The sequence below is a fragment of the Macaca nemestrina genome, chromosome 4, assembly GCF_043159975.1.
Source record: "Macaca nemestrina isolate mMacNem1 chromosome 4, mMacNem.hap1, whole genome shotgun sequence".
Classification (NCBI taxonomy): Eukaryota; Metazoa; Chordata; class Mammalia; order Primates; family Cercopithecidae; genus Macaca; species Macaca nemestrina.
Genome location: NC_092128.1, coordinates 125,965,949 through 125,992,117, shown reverse-complemented (window position 1 = coordinate 125,992,117; position 26,169 = coordinate 125,965,949). Strand labels below are relative to the sequence as shown.

The following is a 26,169-nucleotide window of genomic DNA, read 5'->3' as shown; positions in this document are numbered from 1 at the left end:
CTGCGGGAGGGTGGCCTGAAAGGCGGGGCCGGTTGCGGTCAAGTTCATGTAGGGTCAGCACAGGACACTGGCATAAAAAATAGCCACATCCAAGGGAGCAGTGAGGTGTGGGGACCATCTATTTAGGTGGGCCTTCCCACCCCCAGGCCGGCCTTCCCATCACGCGTGGGTGTGGGGGCACTGCCCCCGCGGCGCGCAGGAACAGCGGGAGAGCCAGGAGCGCAGCGGCTTCGGGATGCCAGACTGAGCAGTGGGTTCGTCTGCGGCCACCTTTCAGGGAACAAGCTTCCACTCGCGGAGACTCTGCTTCTTTTAAAAGCCTTCCTGGGTGTAGTCAAGGGCGACAGGACGACCTCCCTCGAGGAGGGAGAGCCTGGCAGTCCCCCTCCCATTCGCCGGGCGGTGCAGCGCCTCCTCCCTCCCCGGGCGCGCGCACTTCAGCGTCGCGGGCCTCGCGTCCCGCAGCCGCGCCCCAGGCCCGGCCTCGGGTTCCGGGAGCCCGCGGGCGCGCGCCCGGTCGGGCGTGTCGGGAGCGCGCGGCGGCCGGGGGCGGAGCGCGGCGAGGGCTGCGCGGCGTTCCCCGGCTCCCGCCTGCTCCCCGCCGGGCCCCCCAGCGCTCGCCGGCTCCCGGCTCGAGTCCGCCCGCCCGCGCGCCCCGCGCGGGGGCCAAGTCGCGAACCGCGCCTGCGACCCGGCGTCCGGGCGCGCCGGAGAGGACGCGAGGAGCCATGAGGCGCCAGCCTGCGAAGGTGGCGGCGCTGCTGCTCGGGCTGCTCTTGGAGGTAGGGGCTGGGGACCGGGCGCTGCCGGAGGCGCGGCTCCCACCATGCTGGCGGCTGGGGGCGCGCAGTTCCGAGGCGCCCGGGAGGACCTTGCCGGAGAGCGCAGACGGTGGAGCCACGGGGAGCCGCAGCCCTGCGCGCCTCCCGGAGCTGGGAGGTGCGGGACCCTGGTGGCAGGGAGGCTCCCGGCTCCGGTCCGCGCCTTCGTCGTTCCTAAGGTTTTCGCACCCCGCCCCCACCCTGCGGGTGAGCGCGTTTCCCGCGCCGGCGGTATCCGTTAGCTCGGGGTGACCTTTGTGCACCGTCCGCCCCCTTTCCCAGCCTCGAAGGGCCGAGGGTCGGATGGACCCCGGGTAGCGGGGTGGGGGTGGTCCTCGGGCGCGGCGCAGGCGCCGAGAGTCCGGGGCCCGGGCAGTTCGGGGTTAGGAAAGGATGGGTGCCGAGCCGGGGTAAGGGGAGCGGGCGGAGGGGACTGTGGGGAAGTGTCGCTGGAGCTGTGGAGGTGAGCAGCGGGAGGAGGCGTTCCCGCGTGTGAAAAGGAAGCGCAGCCTTCAGGTGCGAGGAGGAAATTCCGCGGAGAGACTGGCTGGGTGGGGGTGCGGAGCCGAAGCCGGCGGGGAACTTGTTGAGCGGCTCCCGCTTGCGAGCGTCCGTGACCGCAGCCTTGGCTGGGACTGCGGCTGCTCCTGGCTGTGAAATTGCATTCTCGGATGGGGCCACCCACTTGTCACTAAAGCAGGTTCCTTAAAATGCGAACTAGAGGAATTCTGGGGTGTCCAGTCTGACACCCCAGACTGGGGTGTTCAACTTTCACCTCAGCTTTGCTATTGTGAAGGAAATTTGCATTAAATTAATGAAGTCAAAGTAAATAGGTAATGAGTCCGAGTCCCATGCCTCTGTTTTCGGAAGTTGTGAAGCTGTCTTCCTTAATCGTTGGAGATTGGTGCTGGAAATTGCTAGTTTGTCTTCGCTCTTTATTTAAAAGTAATTATTACAAAATGTTGGAGGAAAAGTGTTTTCCTGAAAGGAAGGCTGGTGGACAAATTTCTCCTTGCTCCAGGCTCCGCCATAGCCGAGACTTCCTGTTTCTGTTCGGAAATATTTCCCTAGCTTGGTATTTAATGTTTTCGCGGAGTGCTCTGCTTGCATTCTTTCCATTTGTTCAGAATTTTACAACCTTAGGAATCACATTCTCTGAGTGACTCACCATAGAGAACAAAGAAGTGCATCAGAGACCACTAATCACATGACAGCAGATGTGTATGTACCTTAATGTGTGTACCTACACTTGCAATCTTTATTTTTTATTTTATTTTTATTTATTTATTTATTTAAATATTTATTTTTGGGACGGAGTCTCCTCCTGTGGCCCAGGCTGGCCTGCTATTGCGTGATCTTGGCTCACTGCAGCCTCCGCCTCCTGGGTTCAAGCTATTCTCCTGCTTCAGCGTCCCCGGTCGCGGGGACTACAGGCGCCCACCACCATACCGGGCTAATTTTTGTATTTTTAGTAGAGATGGGATTTCGTCATGTTGGTCAGGCTGGTCTCAAACTCCTGACCTCAGGTGATCCACCCGCCTCGGCCTCCCAAAGTGCTGGGATTACAGGGTGAGCCACTGCGCCCGGCCCTGCAATCTTTTTTAATCAGCACTTGATTAAATTATTTAGCATTTCTTTCATTCTAGTTTGTGCCACCCATGTCTCCCAAACCTTCTGTCTCAGTGGTTCTGTGCCCTATGTGTAGCCTAGACTGCCTCAGTGACTCCATTCTTTCTAAAATAGCTGTTTCGTTGCATAGGAATGTATCATCTTAATAGGAGTTCAGATCATGTCTGCAAAGTTGAAACGACCTTAAAGGCAGAAGTGTAATGTAAAACTGAAACCTAAATGCTTAAGATGATACTTTCACAGTCAAATATTATTTGATTGGCCAGTTTTGTTTCAGAGGGGACAGTGTGATGTCACCCACTTTGACATGATTATCCTAAGTACCACCACTTTGTGCTGGAGAGGCGTCTCTCTGAGGAGTTAAGGAGATTTCTTCATCATTCATCACATGAAGTTTCATGTATGAGATTTATATTTGAGATTTTTTCATCTCCGATGGGGTGCTCTGATGAGTACCTGTGATGCTTCTGAAGTTCTGAATCACATACGTGGATGTGCAGTCGCAGGTGTGGAGCATGTGCCATGGCAAATGGCTGTCTTCAGGTTGAGTGCATAAAAGCAACCCAGGGAGCTCTTTGGTGGCTTCTGGCTTCTGACTGCTGGCTGCAACCTGGGACATTTGTCTTTGTTTCTTTGTTCTGCCTGAGCTGGTTTCAGTGTATAAATTTGCCATGTGGTTGATCATAAACTACTTGAAATTAAGGGGTGGACTTGTGGCAGTGGTGACTCTGTTCCCACCCCCAGCACCCTGTCCCTAGCTAGCACCATCCAGAATCTCACATGCACCGGGGTTTGTGTTAGTGAGGGGTGCTTGAGTAGGAAGGGCAATCCAAAGACTGTTTTGAGAAGGGCTTTTCCTTGCCTGCCTCACCATCCCTTTATAGAAATTTACTTACCTGTTAGGCATAGAACTGCATATTTATTTTGCTTAGCAAACATTCATAGAGTGCTCCAGGGTAACTGCCAGGCACTGTTCTGAAGTTGTTCTATAAATGTTACACATGTTATCTCATTAATTCTCCTAGCAATTACTTTTATCTTCATTTTTGTTTCAAATGGGAAGTGAACACTTAACACTGCTGTTAAGTGTGAGAGCTTAAGATGCTAACCCGGGCAGTGTGGTTCCAGTGTGTACCCTGCTGCGATGCTCTGCTTCCTCTGCCATCTGCGCATACAGGAACATGTTAGGAATTTGCATGCTCTACATCCCGAGGGCAGTGGTGGCCCTGGAAAGTGTATTCCCCTTAGAAACTCAGTCACCCTTCCTTAGAAAGACAATGTGATTCAGCCTACAAACGGTGACACTTTGAAGAGTGAAATCGGATGTTGTTAAGAACTGTGCCTGGACAGTGGCCATCACCAGGACTCTCCTGAGAAACTCTGGTTGTGTTCCCCTCCTGAAGCCCAGGCAGGGCTTCAGGGAGGAACCGGCAGCAGCTGACAGCACCATTCCTCCCCTAGGGAGGCTTCTTGGAAGCTCATTACTGGACTGACCTTTCTTTTCTATTAACTCAGAGTTGCCTATGAATTATATGTACAGCCAGTAAGGGCCCTGATTTTATCTCCCTTCTCCCCTGTTGCTCTGTGCCAGCTGGTTATAATCCAGGGACCCAGGCCACGAATGTGGCAGATTGTCAAGGGTGACTAAGATTAGGGAACCTCAGAGGCCTTTTTGGTTCATAAAATGCTAAGGTTCTATGCTTCTGTTCTGCCAGCTGGCTGAAGTGAGGTCCTGCAAATGGTTCTTATAAGAAGAGTGAAAGTACTAAGCTGTCTCCTAGTAGCCCTGCTGAAGTAATTCCTAGTGGCCTTCAGGCAGTAACTCCTTAGAAACTAAAAGGAAAAAAAAAGGTTTTAAAACTGACTATACTTCAGTTGAATCCTGGGAGTAATGAGGCCCTGAGCATGTGCACCTCCCCAGGGCTTTTTGTTATGTGCTTTGTTTTCTAGATATTGTCACTGCATTCTCTTTCTAGAGGTTTGGTTGTTGACACTTTTGAAATCTACTTAGTATTTGTTTGAAGGGCTCTGTTCTTACTGAAGTAAGCCCAGAAATGTGTAGTATACTACTTAGTGTAAAGTTCACCAATACTAGTGCCCCAGTGCCTCTGCTTCCAAGGAGATAGACTCATTTTAGTGAAGGGACTGATCTCATTATCTTTCTGATCTTTCCCAGGAACCAAGAACTGGAAACGCTTAAGCCAGGTTGCCTTGTGCTTCAATACTGTTAGGCAAAAGAACAGTTCTTGGACTAGAAAAAGGAACAGTTGTCAGGCCGGGCACGGTGGCTCAGGCCTGTAATCCCAGCACTTTGGGAGGCTGAGGTGGGCAGATCATGAGGTCAGGAGATCGAGACCATCCTGGCTAACATGGTGAAACCCCGTCTCTACTAAAAATACAAAAAATTAGCCAGGCATGGTGGTGGGCACCAGTAGTCCCAGCTGCTCAGGAGGCTGAGGCAGGAGAATGGCGAGAACCTGGGAGGCGGAGCTTGCAGTGAGCTGAGATGGCGCCACTGCACTCCAGCCTGAGTGACAGAGCGAGACTCTGTCTCAAAAAAAAAAAAAAAGGAACATTTGTTTCTTAGAAAGGGTTGCAAAGTGGACATTATCTTTGAACTAGGGAAAAATAATAAGATTACTGAGTATTTTTCTGAAGTTCTGTGTATTTTGATGCCTGGGAGTCTGGAAATTAGAACCGAGTTATGTTTAAGAGTATTTTTTGTCTCTTGCCAAATGTCTTTTGTGCCCTGGAATTCCAACAAATGTGGCAGTCCCTGGCTGCCAATTTCCTGAAATAAACCTTTCAGCCCACCCACTCTTAGAGTTTTTAGAAACCGAGCAACATGCAATTTGAATGAAAAAGAATCCTGCAGGGAGTTTACTGTCTCTGGAAGCTCCACTGGAGGCCAGGTGGTCATGGGTGAGAAGTGGCAGCAATAAATGAACTGGCTGGCAAGAGCTCTGCTCGGAAGTGGGGAAAGCGTGGGTCCAGGTGTCTGAGGAGGGCTGTGGGCATGGGGCCCAGACCTGGGCTTTCCTTGGTCTTTGCTTTCTTTTACTTTGGGCACAGCTATAAAGGCTAACTGGGGGGTAAATGACTTAGAAATATATGGCAAGGATAGGATTAGGCTAGTGCTCACTTGATTAGCTCCGCAGGGCAAGGACATTTCCTAGAACTCACTCTATCATGTCCTCTTGATGAAGCTTCTCAGATGTCAGCTTCTCAGTGAGGTCTGTCTTGACCACCCTATTGAATATTTCTTCTCAGTTCTCTTCCTAGTCTACCTTACTCTGACCAGTATCCTGCTTTTCCCACAACTATCTTTAAAATATGACAGAATTTACTTTCTACCATGTAAGCAACTTAGGGGCAAAGGTTTTGCTCTGAATTATTGTTTGACGATATATCCTTAGCTCCTGGAACCATTCCTGGCACAGAGCAGGGACTCGATGGAGACTTGAATGAGTAAAGCGGTCAGTGGTCAGGGCGCTGTGGGCAGGAGGGAGTAGATGGGCAGTGGGAAAAGAGGAGGCAGTTGATTAGGGGCTGGAGGGCAGCAGAGCACCTCTAGTGATGGAAACTCACTGTGTCTTAAGACAAAGTATCAACTTTTGGGGGCAACTTAAGTTGTTCAAGTTTTCTGTAATATTGAGGGGAAATGACAGTATTTTCAGCCTGGTCCTAGGTCTGCACTCATGGGCTTTTCAGAAATATCACAATGACAGGCCCTTAGTCTTCTAACATAGCTGTGTGGTCCCCTTTTGTGTGTGTGTTCTTCTCCAGGCCTCACCTTCTGTTGTTTCAAAACGTGTTTTTTAATAATCTCATCATCCTCATAGCTGCAGTTTGAAAATTTTGGACTAGATGGTTATGAGGATGTCCTCAATATCTGAAAATGATTGGTCCTAGAAAAAGGCCACTTAGCCATTAATCCATGTGAATCAGGGATCAACATTTCCTAGTCAAAGTGGAAAAAAAGTTTGGTTGGGATTTTATTTTGAAAAAAAAAAAGATCAAATTATAAACATAAAAGTTAATTTCATCCTGAGTCTTTATTTTATTTTATTTCAAATCTATTTATTTATTTAGAGACATGGTCTCCCTCTGTCGCCCAGGCTGGCGTGCAGTGGCGCAATCTCGGCTCACTGCAACCTCTGCCTTCTGGGTTCAAGCGATTCTCCTGCCTCAACCTCCTGAGTAGCTGGAATTACAGGTGCACAGTACCACAGCCCAGCTAATTTTTGTATTTTTTTTTTCTCTTTGGTAGAGATGGGGTTTCACTGTATTGGTCAGGTGCTGAGTACTCATTTTAGAATGATGAGTCCATTTTGGGGGGATGGTGTAATTTTCCTGACAAAATTCTTTGATGCACGTAGGACAGTCTTCACTTGATGTTGGACTTCAGTGGCATAATCATAGCGAAAAATTTTTTCCCCAGAATTAGTTGCGCTAGTCTGGAAACTCCCACCACCCCCATCTCCAGCTTCTCTTTGTCCTTTTTATTCATATCATTCTCCTTTGGGCACCTTTTGGTTCATATTAAATGGCTTGACTGCCAGATCTTTTGTCACTTTCACTGGCTTCATGAGCTGCTGCACCTTTGTGAGGTCTACAGGGCCTGTTTGCTGTCTGTGTCTGCTATTTGGGTTGCACTCTCCTGTGATCTTGGGATCGGAGATTGGTTATGCTGCCACTGTTAAGTGGGCTGGGGTGAATCCAGTGTTGCTTGTGGTTTGTCCTGAAACCTTTGGTTTCCCTCCAGTTCCTCCCTGTTGGCACTTACTTGAACAATAGGAAGTTCTGTTCTGTGGGTGTGGTCTGACTGGCAGCATCAGAACCTTTGGCCCTTGACATTAAGCAGATAAAATGATACTAGTGCGTCCTCCCACCTCCACCCCTGCAGCCAAGAGATTCACCCTGAGTTTGCAGTGAGACCAAAATCTTTTTAACATGTGCTGCTTGCTAACCCACCACATCTCATAATGGTTGTAGAGCTGTTTATTATTTTTTTAAAACCTAAATTGAGGACTTTACGTTGGTTCCAATTTCACATTACTTCATTCATCTCATCTACTTAAGTTTGTCAACATCTGTCTGAACACTATTTTTTAAAATCCAGTGTTCTGTATTGTTTTGTGCCATGGACTGATTTGATTATTGTACTCCTGTTGGTTTTATCCAACTGATACAAACATGTTGAACAAAGCAGAGTCAAGTACAGAAATCTTTTCTGAGTGGAGAAGGATGACTGAGATTTTGACTTGGAGAGGAATGATATCCTTACTTTTAAAAAGTCAGAGTTTAAATTTTAAATGCTGATTTTGAAGTGCTTGATGATCTGTCCTTGGTGAAAAGAGATCCAACAAATGAGAGTCTAGAATGTGGGAGCAGGGTGTCTAAATGCAAAGGTGATCTGCACTCAGATACTGTGGAGCAGTAGAGAAGAGACCTTGCAGAAGGCCATCAGATTAGATAATTGGCAAACAGTGACTTTCCCTTGTCAGGGTTCAAGAATCAAATGGTCAGTGAAGACAGGGAGGCAGTGACTAATACATATATATATACAATTTCAGGAAGTGTAGCCATATCCTTCAAAACTGTCAACAAGAGAACCATGTCCTCAGACCAGAACAAAGAGATATTATCCTGTAAATCAGGTTTGAAATCGATCAGTTGCTTGCCTCAAGTATAGGGCATATCTGGTGGTTATTAGGAGTCACGGTTGGATAGTGCCATGACTGTGTATTACAGAATCTCAACTCCTTCTGAGTTGCCTGGGAGTCTTTGAAAAACTAACCTCCCACTGATGTTCACCTGTAAAGAGAAATCCCTCAGTGTTGCTGGAGGCCTTTTGGACGATTCCCTACTTGGTCTGGAACTCGTGGCCCAGAGTGGATTAACAGAATACTTAGGTTGTCAGTCATTCCCACGCAAGTTTCCTGTGCCCAGGTGGCTGCACACCTGCGGACAGGAGGGAGGGTTTCCTTATCCTGTCGATTAAAAAGTGTGTTTGCTTGTTAGTATCTGTGACTAGATTAAGAAGAAACTTTGTCATAAGCGTCTACAACAAGGGAAAGCGAGATTGTGATTATGATCATAGTTGGCTCTTAATTTCTGCCCTAAGTAAGATTAAAAAAAAAAAAAGGGGGTCCATAACCATCTCTTCTCCTAGGATGGTTGAGCAGCTACTCAGGTGACAGCTTGACTTTTTTTTTTTTTTTTTTGGGACGGAGTCTCGCTAGCTTGACTTTTAATACTGGGAGGAAAGATGAGTGAAACTCTTTAGCTCTTTAGTTGGCCTCATTCTCTTGTTTTGTGAGCTGAATGTCATCAAGGGCCAAAACCTGGTATTCTGGAGCGGGTGGGGACAGATCCTAAACCCTTATGGGGAGCAGGGAGAAGAGGAGAGCGAGAGTGAGAGAGAGAGAGAGAGGAAGAGAGAGAGAGAGAGAGAGTTGATGAGATTATTATTGAAGAATGTACTAGTTCCTAGTTCCTCCTGCTTCCCTTTAGTTGGAGAGAAAAGAAGCCAGGCCTGCGGAAGCTGTGAAGCCAGGTCCCTATGGCCTAAGGGCAGCTGTGTAAAACAACATTGGGTTCCCTTAGATTAAATCTCTGCAATCTCTGTTCTCTGCTGCTCTCAGAATAACTTCCAAACACTGTTTTTCCACCTTAGAATTTCTTCAGGAATTCTCCTTTCTTTCCTCTCAAATTGAGCAGCTTTTTCTAGCTCAAAAGTTGTCAAAATTTTGGCTCTTATACTCTCTTATGCAATTTTCAAAAACTATATACCTTCTCATATAATTTTTTTTTTTTTTTTTTTTTTTTTTTTTTTTTTTTTTGAGACGGAGTCTCGCTCTGTCGCCCAGGCTGGAGTGCAGTGGCCGGATCTCAGCTCACTGCAAGCTCCGCCTCCCGGGTTCACGCCATTCTCCTGCCTCAGCCTCCCAAGTAGCTGGGACTACAGGCGCCAGCCACCTCGCCCGGCTAGTTTTTTGTATTTTTTAGTAGAGACGGGGTTTCACCGTGTTAGCCAGGATGGTCTCGATCTCCTGACCTCGTGATCCGCCCGTCTCGGCCTCCCCAAGTGCTGGGATTACAGGCTTGAGCCACCTTCTCATATAATTTTAAGTGGAACATACAGGTTAAGCAACCCTAATCTGAAGTTCCAAAATCCTAAGTGTTGCAAAATCTGAAACTCTTTGAGCACCAATGTGACGCTACAGGTGGGAAATTTCGAAAACACCTGACCTTATGTGACAGATCACACCCAAAACATTGTTTCATGCACACAGTTATTAAAAATATTGTATAGAATTATCTTCAGGCTATATGTGTAAGGTATATATGAACATAAATGAATTTCATCTTTAGACTTGGGTCCCATCCCCAAGATATTTCTCTGTGTATTTGCAAATGTTCCAAAATCCAAAGAAATGCAAAATCCAAAACACTTCTGGTCCCAGACATCTCAGGTAAGGGATACTCAACCTGTGTGATCTTGTTTATCGTAGATTTTAAATGGTTACAATAGATTTGATTTCTCATGTATTGTAAACATTGTTAAAAATTAAACTATAACATCACTTTTTTAATGTGTTCAGTGGAATCTAAATACCATTAGCAATTTGATGCTGATTATCATTCTTTTAAAAATATGCAAATAATCTTCTCTAATGGTTGCAAATATAGCATTCCTTTTTTGATTTTCTATTTTCCCTATAGAATTTTCTTCTAATGAAATATATTTATGCTTGAAAGTCTATTTTTGTAACAAAATGTGTATCCAAATTAATTTTCAAAATATTTCCTCAGATATACCTCCAAAAAATTTAAAAATGACTAATTGATTTATCATTTTTGTTGCACATTTGATTGACACTGTTCATGTATTACCAATTGAATATTATTAAACATAAACAGTAAAATTTACTGGAAATAAATTTCCGAGTGAGATGGACGAGGATATTTCAAGTTAGGGCATGTATAACTGATGGAAATGGAAAAAGTTTCATGTTGAACTTCCGAGTGATGTGCCCAAAGCGCATAGTAATCTACAATTAGGTCATCTTTCAATTTAATTGAAAGCAAAGAATTTGAAACCAGTTGAGATGCAAGGCATGCGTTGACAAAAATTCTCCCCTTGACCAGGCTTTGGTTAGGATCCTGTGAGCCCTCTTCTCACTAGGTCTCCACCTTGCCCTCTGTGTCTGTCCTCAGTGGAGCTCAGTTTCAGCAAGAGTCCTGCCAAGTCATCCCGTCACCCTTAATATGTCATCACCTTAGGCTGTCTTCAGCAAGAATTCCTCCTTACTTCTACCCATCATGCCTCTCCTCTCGGCAATTTTGTATCCATTGACCCCTCACTCTGCTCCTTGGCTGTGAATTCACACTCATTTTGGTTGTATTTGGAGTTGAGCTCAGTTTCGCTTCTGTGTTGTGATAGGTTAACCCCTATTGCAATAATCTTGAATAAAGCCTTACCATTTTGATAAGTGTCAGAACAATTTCTCTTTAATAATGTCACTGCCGGTATTTTCAGTGGCCTTAGATTGGTACCTTAGAGAGTTTTTAGTTCTGGACCAGCACATCCCAGTAAGACGAGAAATGGGAGGGAGGTGTGCCTTTCTTTGTAAAAGGGGAGAAGGGTGACTGTAAATGGGGAATTAGCGCTGTCACTTGACCAGCATCTGGACCAGGGCCTGTGTCTCAGGCAGTCAGCTTTAGGAAAGCAGACCCGTGGAGGTTGAAGGTTTGGAATTCGAATCCTTTAGCAGTATGGAGGAGTGCCCTTGGAAAGCTTTCAGTGTCTACAGAGACTTCCTTGCCATTCCCAGCTTTGGCTGTACATTAGAATGAGGTAGGGAGTTTTGAACAATTACCTGCACCTGGAGCCTAGGCATCTTTATTTTTTAACAGATGAACATTGCTTCTGATGCATAGATGAGGATCAGAAATCTTCATCCAGCCCAGCAGACTGAACTGACGGCTGTGGGTCCTGAAGGCACCATACTTTCACTTCCTGTTTTCCCATCCTTTTGGCCTTGCTGTTTCAACCCCCACCATAATTGAAGACCCTCAGGTGGTATCATGGAAGGCTATTCTGATTGTGCACTCAGGTATGAGTTAAGTGCCTGACTTGGGCAAGCTGTTCCCTGGGCAAGCACTCCCACGTGCTCTGAGCTCAGATACTGTAATTGCCTGTCTTTTTTTTTTTTTTGGGCGGTGGGGTGGGGGCCGGTCTGTGAATTCTTTTTTTTTTTTTTTGAGACAGAGTTTTGCTCTGTCACCCAGGCTGGAGTGCAGTGGCGCGATCTTGGCTCACTGCAACCTCCGCCTCCCGGGTTCAAGTGATTCTCCTGCCTCAGCCTCCCGAGTAGCTGGAACTACAGGTGCCCACCACCACACCCGGTTAATTTTTGTATTTTTAGTAGAGACGGGGTTTCACTATATTGGCCAGACTGGTCTTGAACTCCTGACCTTGTGATCCGCTTGCCTCGGCCTCCCAAAGTGCTGGGATTACAGACGTGAGCCACCATGCCCGTCCTGGTCTGTGAATTCTTTAGACCTTAAGCTCCTAGAGGACCTGTCTGTTCCAGAAGGGTTTGACACAGTGAGGGGGATGGGATTGGGAGCTTGGGTGTAGAGGTTAGCCTTAGGAAGGAGAGTGGGGGTGTGAGGAAGGAGGTAAGGAGGTCATCAAGAGGGAAGGTGCATATAGACTTGAAGTTCAGTGGGGAAAGGTTGGTGACCCAGGTGCGATGTCAGGAACTTTGCATTGAAGTAAGCCACAGAGGTAAGCTGGGAAGGACCTGGGCCTCCAGGTCATAGTGAAGGTCGCACAGCGATTGTGGTGAGGGCCCTGGGAAGCAGCGATTCTGCATCTTCTAATTTCTCTCATGCTTCTGTCTCTCTCTGTCACTGTAAAGACTCTTGAGATTACATTGGGCCCACCTGAATTACCCAGCATAATCTCCTCATTGTAAGATCCTTAACTTAATCACGTCTGCAAAGCCCCTTTTGCCACCTAAGGTGACGTTCCCAGGTTTGGTGGATTAGGATGATGACATCTTTGTGGGCAGGAGGGGGCATTAGTTTGCTTGCCACGAGGTTGGAAAAAATATTACTTAAAATGGATATTATAGTGAAATCACTTGTAAAGGTTTTTTTGTTTTCGTTTGAGACAGAGTCTCACTCTTTTGCCCAGGCCGGAGTGCAGTGGCATGATCTCGGCTCACTACAACCTCTGCCTCCCAGGTTCAAGCGATTCTCCCACCTCAGCCTCCCAAGTAGCGGGGACTACAGGCATGTGCCATTATCCCCAACTAATTTTTGTATTTTTAGTGGAGACAGGGTTTCACCGTGTTGGTCAGGCTGGTCTGGAACTCCTGACCTCAGGTGATCCGCCCGCTGTGGCCTCGTGCAATGTTGGGATTACAGGCGTAAACCACTGTGCCTGGCCAGTAAAGGTTTTTATACTCCATTGCCACATTCTGAGGTTCTTCTGTGGGGCTGATATGGGTGTTGGAATGAGTGAGAACTTGCCGGTTCCACTGCATGTGCCCTGGGTTGGGATGGAGTCATTAACATAGGTTGCAGGTCTGTTTTATGCTTTGAGTTCTTGATAGAATGACACAGGAAAAATATGTGTTGGTTTTATTAATAGCTGGGCACCCCAGTGGAAGCTGAGATTCACCTCTGACTTTCTGAATTGCACGAGAAGATAAATTGCAGATAGGGAGAAGGCTTTCTCTCATAATGAGAGCCTTGGACAGATTGAGATCACAGGTTACTTGATACAATTGATGCTTTTATCACTTCCTGGCAGAAAAGGAGCAGGACTTCAAAATCACGACATCTGGGCCCTGGTGAGCTGAGCCAGGCATTAGACGGTCAGTGGTGGTGGCCTGTTGGTCAGCCCAATGGCAAACGGTCAGCTCTGGGGCAGCGGCTGCTCTCAGGGGCTTGCTAATGGGCAGTGCTCACGTTCCTCCATAAGATGGGAAGGGTAGGCATCCTAATTAGGAGTCTCTGGTCCCTTTCTGAGTGTCAGCATGACCGAGTGATGTATTCAGAGAAGCTGCCAAGAGTGGAAGTAGATTTATTTAGTGATGATTGTCACCACTAGAATCAGTACCGTTTTTAACTCCCACCCTGTTTATCAGAATTTAGTTGTGTGTATGGTTGTTCTTTTGATGGATGGCTCAGGATCCCATTGAAGCCATCAGTCCAGAGGATGAGGGACCAGACTAAAACGCCCTGGACACTTAGTGACTTACATATAGCTAAGTTCTTTGCAAAGCTTTGGGCACAAATAAAATTAGTACAATTATGTCTTCAGAAGGAAATGCAGGATGGTATTAAACTTCTCAGTGAGGCTATCTTGTCACTAACCTTGAACACTGACCTTTCCTTTGCTTTCTTCTTTGGTTTTTAGCAACTATGCATTATTATTGCTGAAAAGGTCTCAGAACACTAAACGAGCTCTTTGTCAGTCAGCTTTACTAATGATGCCAGGGTTTGGTGTTCACTCTGTAGCCATGCTGTGTTTGAGGCTGTATGTGGTCTGAAGTTTTTACTATGTCTTTTGGGTCTTTGTCTGCAAGGAGCCTGGGGTGGGACATGGATGGATGGGTGGGTGGATCTGGGAGGTGAAGAGACTTCACAGTACCTGACACAGCACGGTAGCCTCTGGACAGGGATGCCTGGGCTCTCTGGAGGCTGAGCAGAGATGGTTGGAATGCATTAGCAGGGTGTTTCTGGGGTGGCAGGTCCTCTCCCTGATTAAATCATCATCTGTCACCCTTGCAGGTGTGCACACCCGAACAAGTAAGCAGGTGAGAAACACATTATTTGTATGAGTTTTCATTTAGTTGTCTGAGGGAAGTTTAAAGAACATATTAAAAATATGAAGGATATTCTTTTTCTTAAAATTCAGCACTTTTGTATTTAATTTTTTTGACAAACAACAAGCTGCACATAATTAATGTATACAACTTGATGAGTTTGGAGATAAGTATGTACCCATGAAACCACCTCCACAAGTTATGCATAAGCCTCTAAAAGTTTCTGCCTGCCCTCTGGTTATTATTATTATTATTATTGTGTGTGATAAGGTCTACCCCTTAGCAGATTTCTAAGTACACAGTAGAGTAGTGTTAACTGCAGGACCTTTGTGGCACAGCAGCCCTCTAGGACTCACTGATTTGCATAACTGAAACTTTGTACTTTTTGACAAACACCTCATTTCCCCTCCTCCCAACCCCACGCAACACCATTCCACTCTCTATTGAAGGATTTTCTTGTCTGTCTCTACTTACAGCGCCCCACAGAGTACTTATTAAACTGCATATTGATTAGAACGTCTTTGACCCTCAGTGATAGGAAACCTGATTCAAATAGTGCACACTTGGAGGAAGTTTATTATTTGGCATGGTTAGGAGTCCTCCTGTTGGAGTCCCCGGACCTGGGTTGTTCAGAGGCTCTGCACACCCTCGCATTTGCACCTTCCTTTCTGCCATTCTCTGGGGTTGGTCCTGCCCTTGTGGTCACATGTGGGTTGCAGCAGCTCCTCATAAAATGCAAATCAGTCAGCATTCAGCATGTCTTTCTTATGTATGTGTTTTGTTCTCTCGTGGCTGGTCAGTGCTACTTGGCCCCTTCCTTTTCCCATCCCCACAATATTCCAATATTTTCTAATGGGGCACTCATTTTGGGTGGGGTTGGTGTTAGATGGGTCCTGAAGAATCGGTATTTTCAGGTTATGAAGCCAGTGATTGAAATATGAACAGACATAGGAGCCTTCTTGCTAGCATATGGGTTTTTTTAAGTCCTTTTTTTTTTAAACATCTTATGTTTGACTATTTTTTTAAACTTTCCAACCTTATTTTATTTCTCTAGATGATGGTGGCAGTGTGATAAGCAGCACTTAGCAGGTGCTTGCCGTATGACAGCATTGTTTTAAGCACATGGCGTTTAATCTGTGAAGCCGTCCCACCCCTGCCCCAGGCTCCGTGCTGCCCTCCTGTCCATTTTGCAGATGAGTGGACTATGGCTCAGGAGACTGGGGCTTTCTCAAGATTTTCTGTAGTGGGACCTAGCATTCAAACCTCAGCAGATTGACTTGCCAACCTACAATAATGAAAGGGGTCAGAATCTGATTTGAAGAGCATTTAAATAAGTGCAAAGTGTGAGGTAGGCCACTCAGAAACACCAACTCCAAAGAAATGGAGTCAGTTTTCTGAAGTAGGAAGTGAAGGCTTCATTTATGTGGGCGGAGACGGGAGTTTTTAGCAGGATTACATTATTCATACAAGGTTGGTATGTAGGTTATAGCAATTTAATTGACTATAGGTGGTGTTTCTTTTTGGGGAGGGGATGTTTAACATTTTCTTAACAGAAGGTGTAATAGTCCTGGGTTTTTTTTCATCTGGTCTAAGCGAAGCAGGGCAATGGAGGGGGAGTTAATCTATAGCAGGGGTCATTAATTCAGAGGGCAGGAGGCTTTTGACCCTGACATGGTTTAATTCTCTTTAGCCAATGTACAGAACAAGAAAAAGAAGAAAATGAGTTAATCTATAATCTGAGAAACATAAATTGTAACCGTATGGGACTCAGATCACAGTCGCATTTCTCTCAAAGCTTGAAGTGTTTTGGGGGGGTTCCAACAGCTTTTAGGTTTGTTTGTTTTCACAGACTTCAGAGTGTGTTCTTAAGGGCCCCAATGTGTAAAGTTTATGTAATCATAGCATTTTCCTCTTTGAGGTTGCATCATGGCCTGTGCCGGAGGGAGTTCCTGTTGCTGTTCACGTTATGCATTTTGGTTATTAAGAGACTGAGAAACTCAATCATGTTATCCTAAGTAATGTGTCTTTATTACAAATAGGATGTGGAAATTTGGAAGATGAGAATTTTGGCTCATGGAATCCAGAAGCGGATGAACAGGTCTATGAACTGGAGGGTGGCTTAGGAAGGAACTGGCAAGGCTCACTTTGTGGCCTTGAGACCTGGTGGAGTGAGTCAGGGTCATTATCCTGCTGGGCTGAGCTCCTGCCTCTCCCACCTCCTCCTCCCTTGCTAGGTAGCCTGCACTCGCCCAGCCCTTTGTGGCAGGCTGGACTCAGGAGGTCTCAGAGGAAGCTCAGCAGGTGGCTGGGAGAGAGCAGAGGCTGCCATTAGGGGCAGTAGGTGAGTGCAGCAGCTTTCTGCTTCATACACTGAGTGCTTGGGGCCCCACATAGGTAAGCAGCAGAGGGGCTTCCAGCACACACCCATGTTCTTATTATCATATACAGGTTATTAGAGAGGGGAAATCTACGGGGAAACAACACATGGAAAAGAAAACAAGTGAGTTTTGCTGATGGCTGTTGGGGTTATTCATTAGTTTATATTTATTTGCTCTGTGCTGCGTTCAGCAGAGCTCACTGAAGGGAGTCCAGCATAAGCAGTCTCTGTGATACTGCAGTCCCCGAAAGGCTTTTGTAAGCAGGAACTATGTAAGCAAAATTTAGTTTATTGTTTCAAAATTCTCGTAAAGAATTATGTTCCCAGCAGAGCCTCCTGCTGTGTGGTAATTGATGACTACTACCATATTTAATAATAATGAGGTGTACACTAGTGAAATGAAGAGAAGCCTATGCCTGAGGAGCTCTGATACTTAGGAAAAGGAGAAGAGCTGCTTAGAACAATACCGTGGACCCAAATGGCACGACTACTAAGAGCTGGATCTTACCTGGCACCTAAAATGTGCCGTGCAGTGTCCTAGGGGTTACCCCCACTGTGTCCCTCACGGTAGCCCTGGAAGCTACGTGTTGCCGCTCATTTTACAGATGCACAAAGTGAGGTTGAGAAGTTAAGGGATTTAGCAAAGGTCATCTGTGCAGTGAAAACAGGCAGTAGTTGTTCTTTCCAGCTTTCACATGTGAGGAAACAGTAGTGCTAAAAGTGAGCATTTGTCATGCAGTCTGCTTCCCTGGGGCCAACGATTGAGCTGGGGGTGGTCGGGAGGCACAGGAGGGCAAGCTGTCCATGCAGAGCACCCTCCCTCCCCTGTCCCTTCCCCCTTCACGCTTGGGTCCCGGTCCTGTGCTTTGCTTCCGTCTCTCCTTTTCCCTCCACTACTTCTCCAAGTTCTACAGGCGGATTGGAAATTTATTTTAAGACTGGTTCCTTTTTAAAAGTATATTTCTGTATGTAACTTAAGTTTCTGATGGATTTTTCTTTTGGCCTAGAGGCATGATTCAGTGTAGTGGTTTAATTTGTAAACAGCATCTTTCACCTGATTTTCTCCTTCTTGAGATGCAGCAAAAAGCAGCCACCTCGGTAGCTTTCCTTCTCTGTTCCCAGACCCTCATCTCAGCCTCAGATGCTGATGTCTCCTGGGCTTGGGTGAGGTCTTCCTTCTCTCCTTATTCTGTGAAAAATCCTGGGGAATCTCATCTACATCTAGATCTTCAGTGACAGTTGTTTATATGAATGTCTCCAAAATCTATGTTTCAGGCCCAAGAATTCCCTGCTGAGCTCCAGCCCCTATCGACCCAGTTGTCTAACAGAGACCTCCTCCAGGGTGGCCTGGAGGCCTCAGACACTGAAGCAGAGCTCACCTTTTCCCCAAAGCTCTGCCCGTTGGTTCTATGTCAGTCTGTGGCACCACCACCCATCCAGGACAGTGCTCCAGAAACCCCACCATGCCTGCATCCTCTGCAACCCAAGTTCTGTGATTTTATTTTACTCCTTAAAGTTCCTAGAATGTGCCTCTCCCAGGCCCCGTTTTCTGTATTCCTGACTCAGTTCAGGCCATTTTCCTCATGGATAGTCCTTGAGATGTTTCTCCTCCATTCTGCCCATGTGAGCTTTCGAAACCTTTGTCTGATCTGTTACTTTTCTTCTTGAAATCCACTAATGGTGCCCTATTGGCCTATGGGAAAAATTATAGTCACCGTCAAGTTAGTTCCCAGTGCTCTTTAGTGCCTTGTGAGATCCTGAAGGGAACGAGATAGAGCTGCCCTCTCCCGACCTTGGCAACTCCACAGCCCTTGCCCTGAACCAGGTGCTATATTAGAAAAGGAGGCAGCAGGCATCACACATGTGTAACCTTGTTTCATTTTAGGATTGACCAGCCACTTGAAAAGTTTTAGAGCCTATCTCTCAACAAGAGATAAAACTCTTATTGGCATACCTCTCTGTCTCTCTTCTTTACCAGTAATCACAATTTTGGATAAGCTTTTGCATTTTTGCAACCATGAAGGATGGTAAGGAAAGAGGTCTAATATGGTGAGTCTTGAGCAGGGCAGGTAACAGCTACAGTTGCCAAGATGGATCCCTCCAGGACATGCCTTCCTCAGCGTGGTCTTTGTCAGTGTGTCCCCTGAGTTGTGCAGTGCAAGCCTGTGCGGCTGAACAGGAGATACTTGGGAGCAGCCCTGCTGTGCGGCTGCAGTCTGAAAGGAAATGATGCCTGGTTGCTAAGCCTAGGAAGAGGGTGAGTGTCTGTGTGTGTGTGTGTGTGTGTGTGTGTGTACAGAGTGGAGGGGAAGGGAGCACAGAGATATCAGGGGAACTAGGGCTTGAAGATGGAGCTCTTTTTCTGAGATGTGATGGAAGGAAGCAGTCGTGGTGTGTGTGTGGTGGGGGTGGGGTGGGGTTGCAGGGATTGAGGCCAGGGAGTGGCGGCTTCTGGAAGGGTTGAGAAAAGTATTTACTTTTGACCCCCAATTTGTATCATTGGTTTCGTTAAGGGATATAGTTAAACCAAAACCAGAACTGTTAGGCCTAGATCTATAATCTAAATACTATTTATTTTATGGTAAATGGGTTGGAGTTTACAGTCAAGCCTAGTGACCTTTGGGTCTTATAGGAAAACAGCCCGTTGCTCCCCAGACTAGTCTTTTTATTTTCCTCACTGTGGGAAGCAGGCCCCTTAAAGAGGTTTTTACTGGTGACTCCTCCCAAGTGCTGCAAAAGTGGAAATGAAACTGTATCCCCAATAAAATCCTGTTAGGTGTTGAAACTGTTAGGAGCTACATTAAAAACTGTCTCCCACAAATTCCCTTTTTGAAAAACCAAATTCATGAATCTAAATATAAAAATAGCCCGTATAACAGATGAACTGCAGCTCCTTTCCAACAATGCCTCCTGCTAGGGCAACACATATATTAGAAATGAGATTATGAGATATAATTAACTCATCTGCCTATGCTGTTGCTCTTTGAATGTTTCCAAGTTTATTTTAGGAAGATTGACAGTCATAATTATATTGTCAAGCATTTGTCATTTTTGCTGTAGCAACAACACTGAAACCCAGACAAAAAGCTCCCACCTGACTTTGATTGGAATGGTGCAGCAGACAGATTTCAGTTGCATGTCTTTTCCTAAAGTGCCTTAGCATTTGTCAGCAATTTGCAGCTAGCAGCGTGTATAATTTTTTCTTTGGGTTCAAGAGTTTAGTCTAGGAGGAAATCCTGTCATGTTGCCATAGTGCTTCGTCACCTTTCTGGGTTGAGCACAGCTGAGTGACTCAGCCCCTGGGAGGTCTCCTAGGAGAACAGGCTCCACTTGCTGCCTCCTCACTAGCTTCTGTGTGAACTCTGTGCTGGCAACCTGGCGAAGAGACTCCTGCCTTGGAGGGGCTGGGGCTTCAGGACCTGAGTGCCCCCCATTGTTGGAAGGCGGTGTCATGTGGTAGGAAAAGGGCAACTTTGGAGCCACACAGACCTGGTTCCAGCACTTTCTTTTGAGGCATCAGTCACTTGGCATTTTCCTAGACTTCATTTGTCATCCTGGGAAAATCATGCTTGTGTTGCTGGGCATGTGTAAGCATGGAGATCCTGTGTGAGTATATAGGTCTGAAAAATAATGAGTGTCTAATAAGGGGTAGCTGGCATCCTTAGTATGTGTCATCTGCTTTCTGATAGAGGCAGCCATTTGATTTAAGACAAAAATGGGAAACTATTTCCCACCCCATTCCTATGAAGAGAACCGCATTTTATGATAGTCTGAGCTTCTTGAGAGATGAGGCATTTTGTACAGAGGTTTTAAAATCAGCTAAATTACCTTCTTTTTGTCATTGCTGTTTCTGAATCCAAAAGGTGCTTATATTTGTCCGTCTTACCCAGTCCCTCAGTGGACTGTCTTGCCCTGCAGTGCATGTTAATAACTAGCAGAGGCACAGACCTCGACCCTTGTAGGTCCACTGCTTCCTTTTCCACGGGGTCACTGGTCCCTGACCTGGCTAACCTGTCTCCGAGGGCTTTCCCTGCACCTCTACACCTTGTCAACACCTTTTTTTTTTTTTTTTGACACAGTCTCACTCTTGTTGCCCAGACTGGAGGCTCACTGCAACCTATGCCTCCCGAGTTCAAGCGATTCTCATGCCCCAGCACCCCAGGTAACTGCGACTGTAGGCGTGCGCCACCATGCCTGGCTAATTCCTGGATAATTTTTGTATTTTTAGTAGAGACGGGGATTCACCGTGTTGGCCAGGCTGGTCTCGAACTCCTGACCTCAAGTGATTGTTCCGCCTGGGCCTCCCAAAGTGCTGGGATTACAGGCGTGAGCCACCCCACCCAGCCTTCAGCATGTATTTTGTATTTGATAATTTCCTCCTTCAGAGTTTTTCTGCTTTTCCTCCCATGGCATGTGAGATGAAAGAGAGGCCCTCTTCCTCCACCTCAGCCCTGACGGGTCACCGTGTTGAACCCTTCCCCACTTGGAGTTTCTTTTCCTTTTTCCTAAGGAAAGGGGGAAAAACAAGGTGACCTATTCCATTTCTAGAAATGGAATAACTAGACCAGAGCTTATTGACAGAGTTCCTGAGGGAAAGAAACACCAAGTGTTTGTGCATTTAATCCTTTGCATCTGATGGGAGAATTGACTTTCAAGGCATGCTTTGGGGAGCTCTCAGAACCCGATTTTGAAGGGAAAGCATTTTGTGCTGTTTCAGCCCCGTGGGACGTATTTGCCAGCACAGGTGTGTGGTGTGCACATGGAGTTCTGGTGCTCCATGTTCTAACATTCCAGGACATTACTTTGATGTCAGTGAAAACTTCCATTGACTCTAGGAGCGATGAAACAGCAGCAAGCATGGCAAATAGGTTTATTTCACGTGAAGCCTTGCTCATCTTATTGGTAGCGACAGCCCGGAGTGCCTTGCTGTAGAGAAGTCTGGAAAAATGCAGTGGCTGATGAGGGAAGTTATGTCTGGGTGGATGGTAGGGCTCATGGTTCATTGTTTTCTCTGCATAACAGGAAGATAATTTGCCAACCCAACTGGAGTACTCAGCATCTTCATGCTGTCATGTGTCCCTTTGCCTGTCACCATGCCCTTCCGTCTTCTAGGGCTGTCCTCACTGCCTGTCTCTCAGTTCTCATTTTAGATACAGCCTTCTCCAGGAAGCCTGCCCTGATTCATTCAAGCCAATGTAGTCTCTGACTCTAAAATTTCATTATTTTATTATGAAAATAAGCCGAATGCATTCTAATTGTGGAATAATTGAAAAGTAGAAAAATATATAGACACGAAAACAGATCATGTTTTCTTTCCTTCCAGCCATTTTCTGTGCAGTTTTCATACACTGGTTGTTAACATATACCCAATCATGCATCCTGCTGTCATGAGCACTTCCATTCCATTAAAAATTACCCATCAGCCCGTTAGCGGCTGAAACTTCACGATAGGGCTGATGATGGACTCGCGAGTGCTCCTGACATTGAATATTTAACTTGTTCCCATTTTTGTATGTTGTAAGAATGCTGAAATGAACATCTTTGTACATTTTGGACTTTTTTAAAGGATGGATTTCTAGAAATGGAATGACTAGACCAGAGCTTACTGACAGATTTAAAGACACCTGATATATCTTTCCAGACAGTAAACTTTCAGAAAGCTTTTTTTCAAACCAAATTTATATTCCCTCCAGTAGTGTACGAGACCATGGGGTTAAACATTCTATCATTGCTTCTTAGGGCAAAAATAAGTGTTCCCTGTGTTACCAGGTTTGGATCTTCGCCCTTATTTATGTGCACTTAGGTACATTTGTTTACAATCTGTGTTGGCAGATTTTCTCTCCAGAGGGTGGCACCTGCCAGACTGCAGCATCTAGTGGCTGCTGTTGGGCTGGTGTCGCACCCTTGGCTTTTACGGCAGCCTTATTGCTATGCCAGGAAGTGGATTCTGCCAGGAGTCCTTGGACTGATGCAGTGAAGAAAATGCTGTTCCCTCTCCCAGGCGCTGGCATTGCCAGGGCCCTCTCTTGTTCTGGGGAGTAGCACCTGTGCACAGCTCTGCAGTTCCCTTGGCCTGGCCCGTGGTGGCACTCAGGCTATCATGCTGAGGAGAGGCCTGGCTCATGATGTGGATGACCAGGGACTGTTGGTTTTCCTGGTCACTGTAGGCAGTCTCTGCAGTGACCATGATGGGGGTGGGGGTGGGAAAAAGTCTTTTTCCAAGCAAGATCTGAGAGCACCGCTCATGGAGGAGGGGAGCAATGGCATTTTAATATGTGGGATTTTTGTAAAGGGGGATATCTTGCAGAATGTGTGCATACTTTCTTGTCTGGAAAGAAGGAGGTGTTCTTTGTGTAAGTGGATGTGCGCCTGGAGTGTACTGTTTGGGGAAAGGAAGTAGATGAGCTTCTGCTCATTGCAGGTGCTTCTTCCGCTTGTTTCTATTCCCAGGGTAACTGCCCAGGTCCCAAGGTACACGACTGGTCGCACTGCAGAGTGTCTGCCAGTGTGTCCCGCCCCTGCCGACCACCTGCAGCAGACGGCTGGATGTGGAGCAGAGCCTTTTTTTGAGAGTGGAGAAAGGGAAAAGGTCTCTGTAGAAGACTGAGGTCTGGTTTAGTCCCATTTGCAGAAGCAATGTTTTAGGGTCACTTGGTTCTTCAGCTTTTGTCCAGACTCCAGACTGGCTACGGATTTGGGGATCTTAAGAGAAATTAAGCCATGGGCCTGTGCATGTGCCATCAGTCTGCCTGGTCCAAGGGAGTCTGTATGCCTGATTGTGAGGGCCACTTGCCCTGAGTGAAGGGCAGATTATTGGGAGGCTTAGACCCCTTGTTCATCTTTTTGCCCATGACTGTCTATGTAAATGGCCCTTGGATTTGGGAGCTTCGATGCTTTCAGTGTTTTGAAGTGGTTTGTGATAAACTGGTCCTATCTCCCCTGTCAAACCTTTAGGTAATTTAGGGTGCATTTGGAGTACCTGGTCTCTAGCTGCCTGGACTGCCCATTGTCTGTTGGCAAACCTCTTGGAAGTGGTGTTTTCACTTCTAGGCACGCTCCTACCCCTGTGTTTAAATCTCCCAACTTCCATGCCTCATAGGTAGGTCTGCCCTCAGGCCCCATGCCTCCAGATGACCAGTCTCACTGTGGTCACCCTGGGCTCTTCCTAGATACAAATGATGATAAAACAACATCTCCCCAGGGTTGTGGATTTTGTTGGGTTTGGGAAATGCTGGGATCTCACGATCCTGCAGTGCCTATTATAGAACCCAGTTGCTTGCCAGTTTTCTTTCATCTTTCATCTACTTATAATCTACAGAGCAAGAATGCTGGTGATTATGGACTATATTTGCCAGATTTCTGAATGTAGTCTTAGGCCAAAAGGAATGTGGTAAACCCAAGCGCAAGGCTAATAAAAGTAAAGATGGTTAGAGTCCGTTAGAAAGTGTGCATGAAAGAGAGCTTTGTACTCCCCAGTAGCAGACCTGTTCACCCACACCCATGCATCTTGCTGGGGATGGCCTGCACAGAGCAGACAGCATGTTTGGGAGTGTGGGACTCATCTGAATGCTAAGTAAGTAGTAGGTTTGGAACGAATGCAGGTCCCTGTAAGTGAGGACAGATACACGTCCCAGCTGTAATGTGAGAAGATAAACAGGGAGGCAAGCCAAGGATCCCCCAAGGTGTCCCCAAGTCCTGAAGGGCAGAGGGCGGAGCCTCTGAGGACCAGGCAGTCGGCCGCTGCTCTTCTCAAATTAGTCATTGCAGTGTGCTGGGAGGAGGGGAAGACACAGGCAGCATAAACCTGGCAGATCTTCCTGGAGCCTCCATTTTACTTGAAATGTTTTGGGGTGGGGGGTTAAAGGCAACCTTTTGATTGATTAATAATTGAAAACATTATGTATGAAATTTAATGCAAATATATAATGGTGTAGAATACAACATGTGTAAATGAAATAGAATGCAAGGACGTGAACTTCTAAGGTAAAGCTTTGGGTGCCAAAGAAATTTTTCATCCCACTGAATGTCATTTAAGACCACATCTCCATTGACCTGGCTCGCATTCCCAGAATCTGCAGTCATGCTCTTAGGTGACTGTCAGGGGTATTTTGGAGGACATTTTTAGAAAGCCGTTGGAGGGGAATCAGACAGGTAACTGAGACTGCTGGTGTGCTTTTAAGAGAAGTTGGAAGAAGAGACATCGTTTGTGCAGAGGGTGGTAAATGCATATGCCTGCAGGCTCAGGGCACAGCCTACCCAGCCACATCTAGTAGGGAGTGATGGGAAGTGTGGTAAGATGGAAAAGATCTTGCCATGTGAAAGGTATGATGGGGAAGAAGGAACCAGGCACCACTCAGGTCTAGCTGATTGTTAATGAGTGTTTGGATTTTTCAGGAAAAATTGAATATCTAGATTTTGTGTAAAGTTTCTTTATCTTAAAGCTATCATGGGCCAAGCGAAACACGTCTATTGGTAGCTAGTAGGAGACGATCATTCCCAACTCGACTGATTTGTCAGTCAAGTAAAGGGTTGCATGATGAGCAGGCTTAGTTCTGTGCTCCAGAGCTCTCTGTAAATGTGTATTCCTGTTGTTAAGTTTACATGAGATTCTGTAACTCCCAAAAAGTTGGCAAGGTTTATTGGTACGCAGAGGCTTATGTTTAAAGATTCCTGTACTTACATGTCAGAGAAGACTAGGGTTTCACTGTACATTAGCCCAGATTTCACTCCCAGCCTCGGTGTGTGTGTGGCATCAACCTTAGAAAGCCTTGGAGTTCACCTTGCCTGCCACTGCTTCTATTCATTTTGCCCCAGGGGGAAGGTAGCCTCAGTCCTGTTGGGGTCCTGTTATCTGTGGGACCCCTGGAGCCTCTTTGTCCCCCATCCCCAGCCTTAGAGGGAGGACAGGGTTGGATCTGGGTGTTAGCTGACATTAGGCGAGAACTGTGGAATCAATACCCAACCCACCACTCCCTCCTACAGCTCTGTCGGCTTCTCCCAAGTCTTAACAGCTGACTTGGGGCTGCTAAAATCCAGGTCAGAGGGATTACAATTTGCATGGCCTTCTGCCAGTCTGGGCGGTTGGCAGAATGTGGGTCGAGAGAGCTGCGTTGCTGAGTCATCTCTGCTCTAGCTTGCTCATGAGTGAAATGAAGGCTGTCCTTCTCCATGTTCAGGGGCACTGGGGACAAGGCCTGCAGCTCCCATTTGTGGAGGTGCTTCCCGTTGGTTTTAGGATGCAGGCCTGATCCCATGGCTTAGCCTCCCAGGGTCTGCGTGGCCTGAGTTCTCAGCCTGCTGGCCTCCGCTCCATCACCCCTCCCTTTGGGCTCTGTGCTTCAAAACTGGGGCCTTATTTCAGGGGTGGTGGTGCTGGTGCTGGTATCACTTATTTCTTAGCAGGGGAGCACAATATATTTGTATATTTTTAAAATCAACTTTTAATTTTGGAATAATTTTAGATTTACAGAAAATTTGCAAAGGACATTTGCAA

At 46.5% G+C, this 26,169-nt stretch overlaps 1 protein-coding gene across 1 annotated transcript in view; it reads left to right on the top strand.

Moving 5' to 3' along the window:
• Positions 1-551: 551 nt before the first annotated feature.
• Positions 552-26,169, top strand: part of LOC105493058 (VOPP1 WW domain binding protein) — a 104,411-nt gene continuing 78,793 nt past the window's right edge. Inside the window, exon 1 of the mRNA XM_011760490.3 lies at positions 552-782. Coding sequence (XP_011758792.1) covers positions 729-782 — 54 coding nt within the window. The 5' untranslated portion in view covers positions 552-728. The remainder of the gene's footprint in view (positions 783-26,169) is intronic.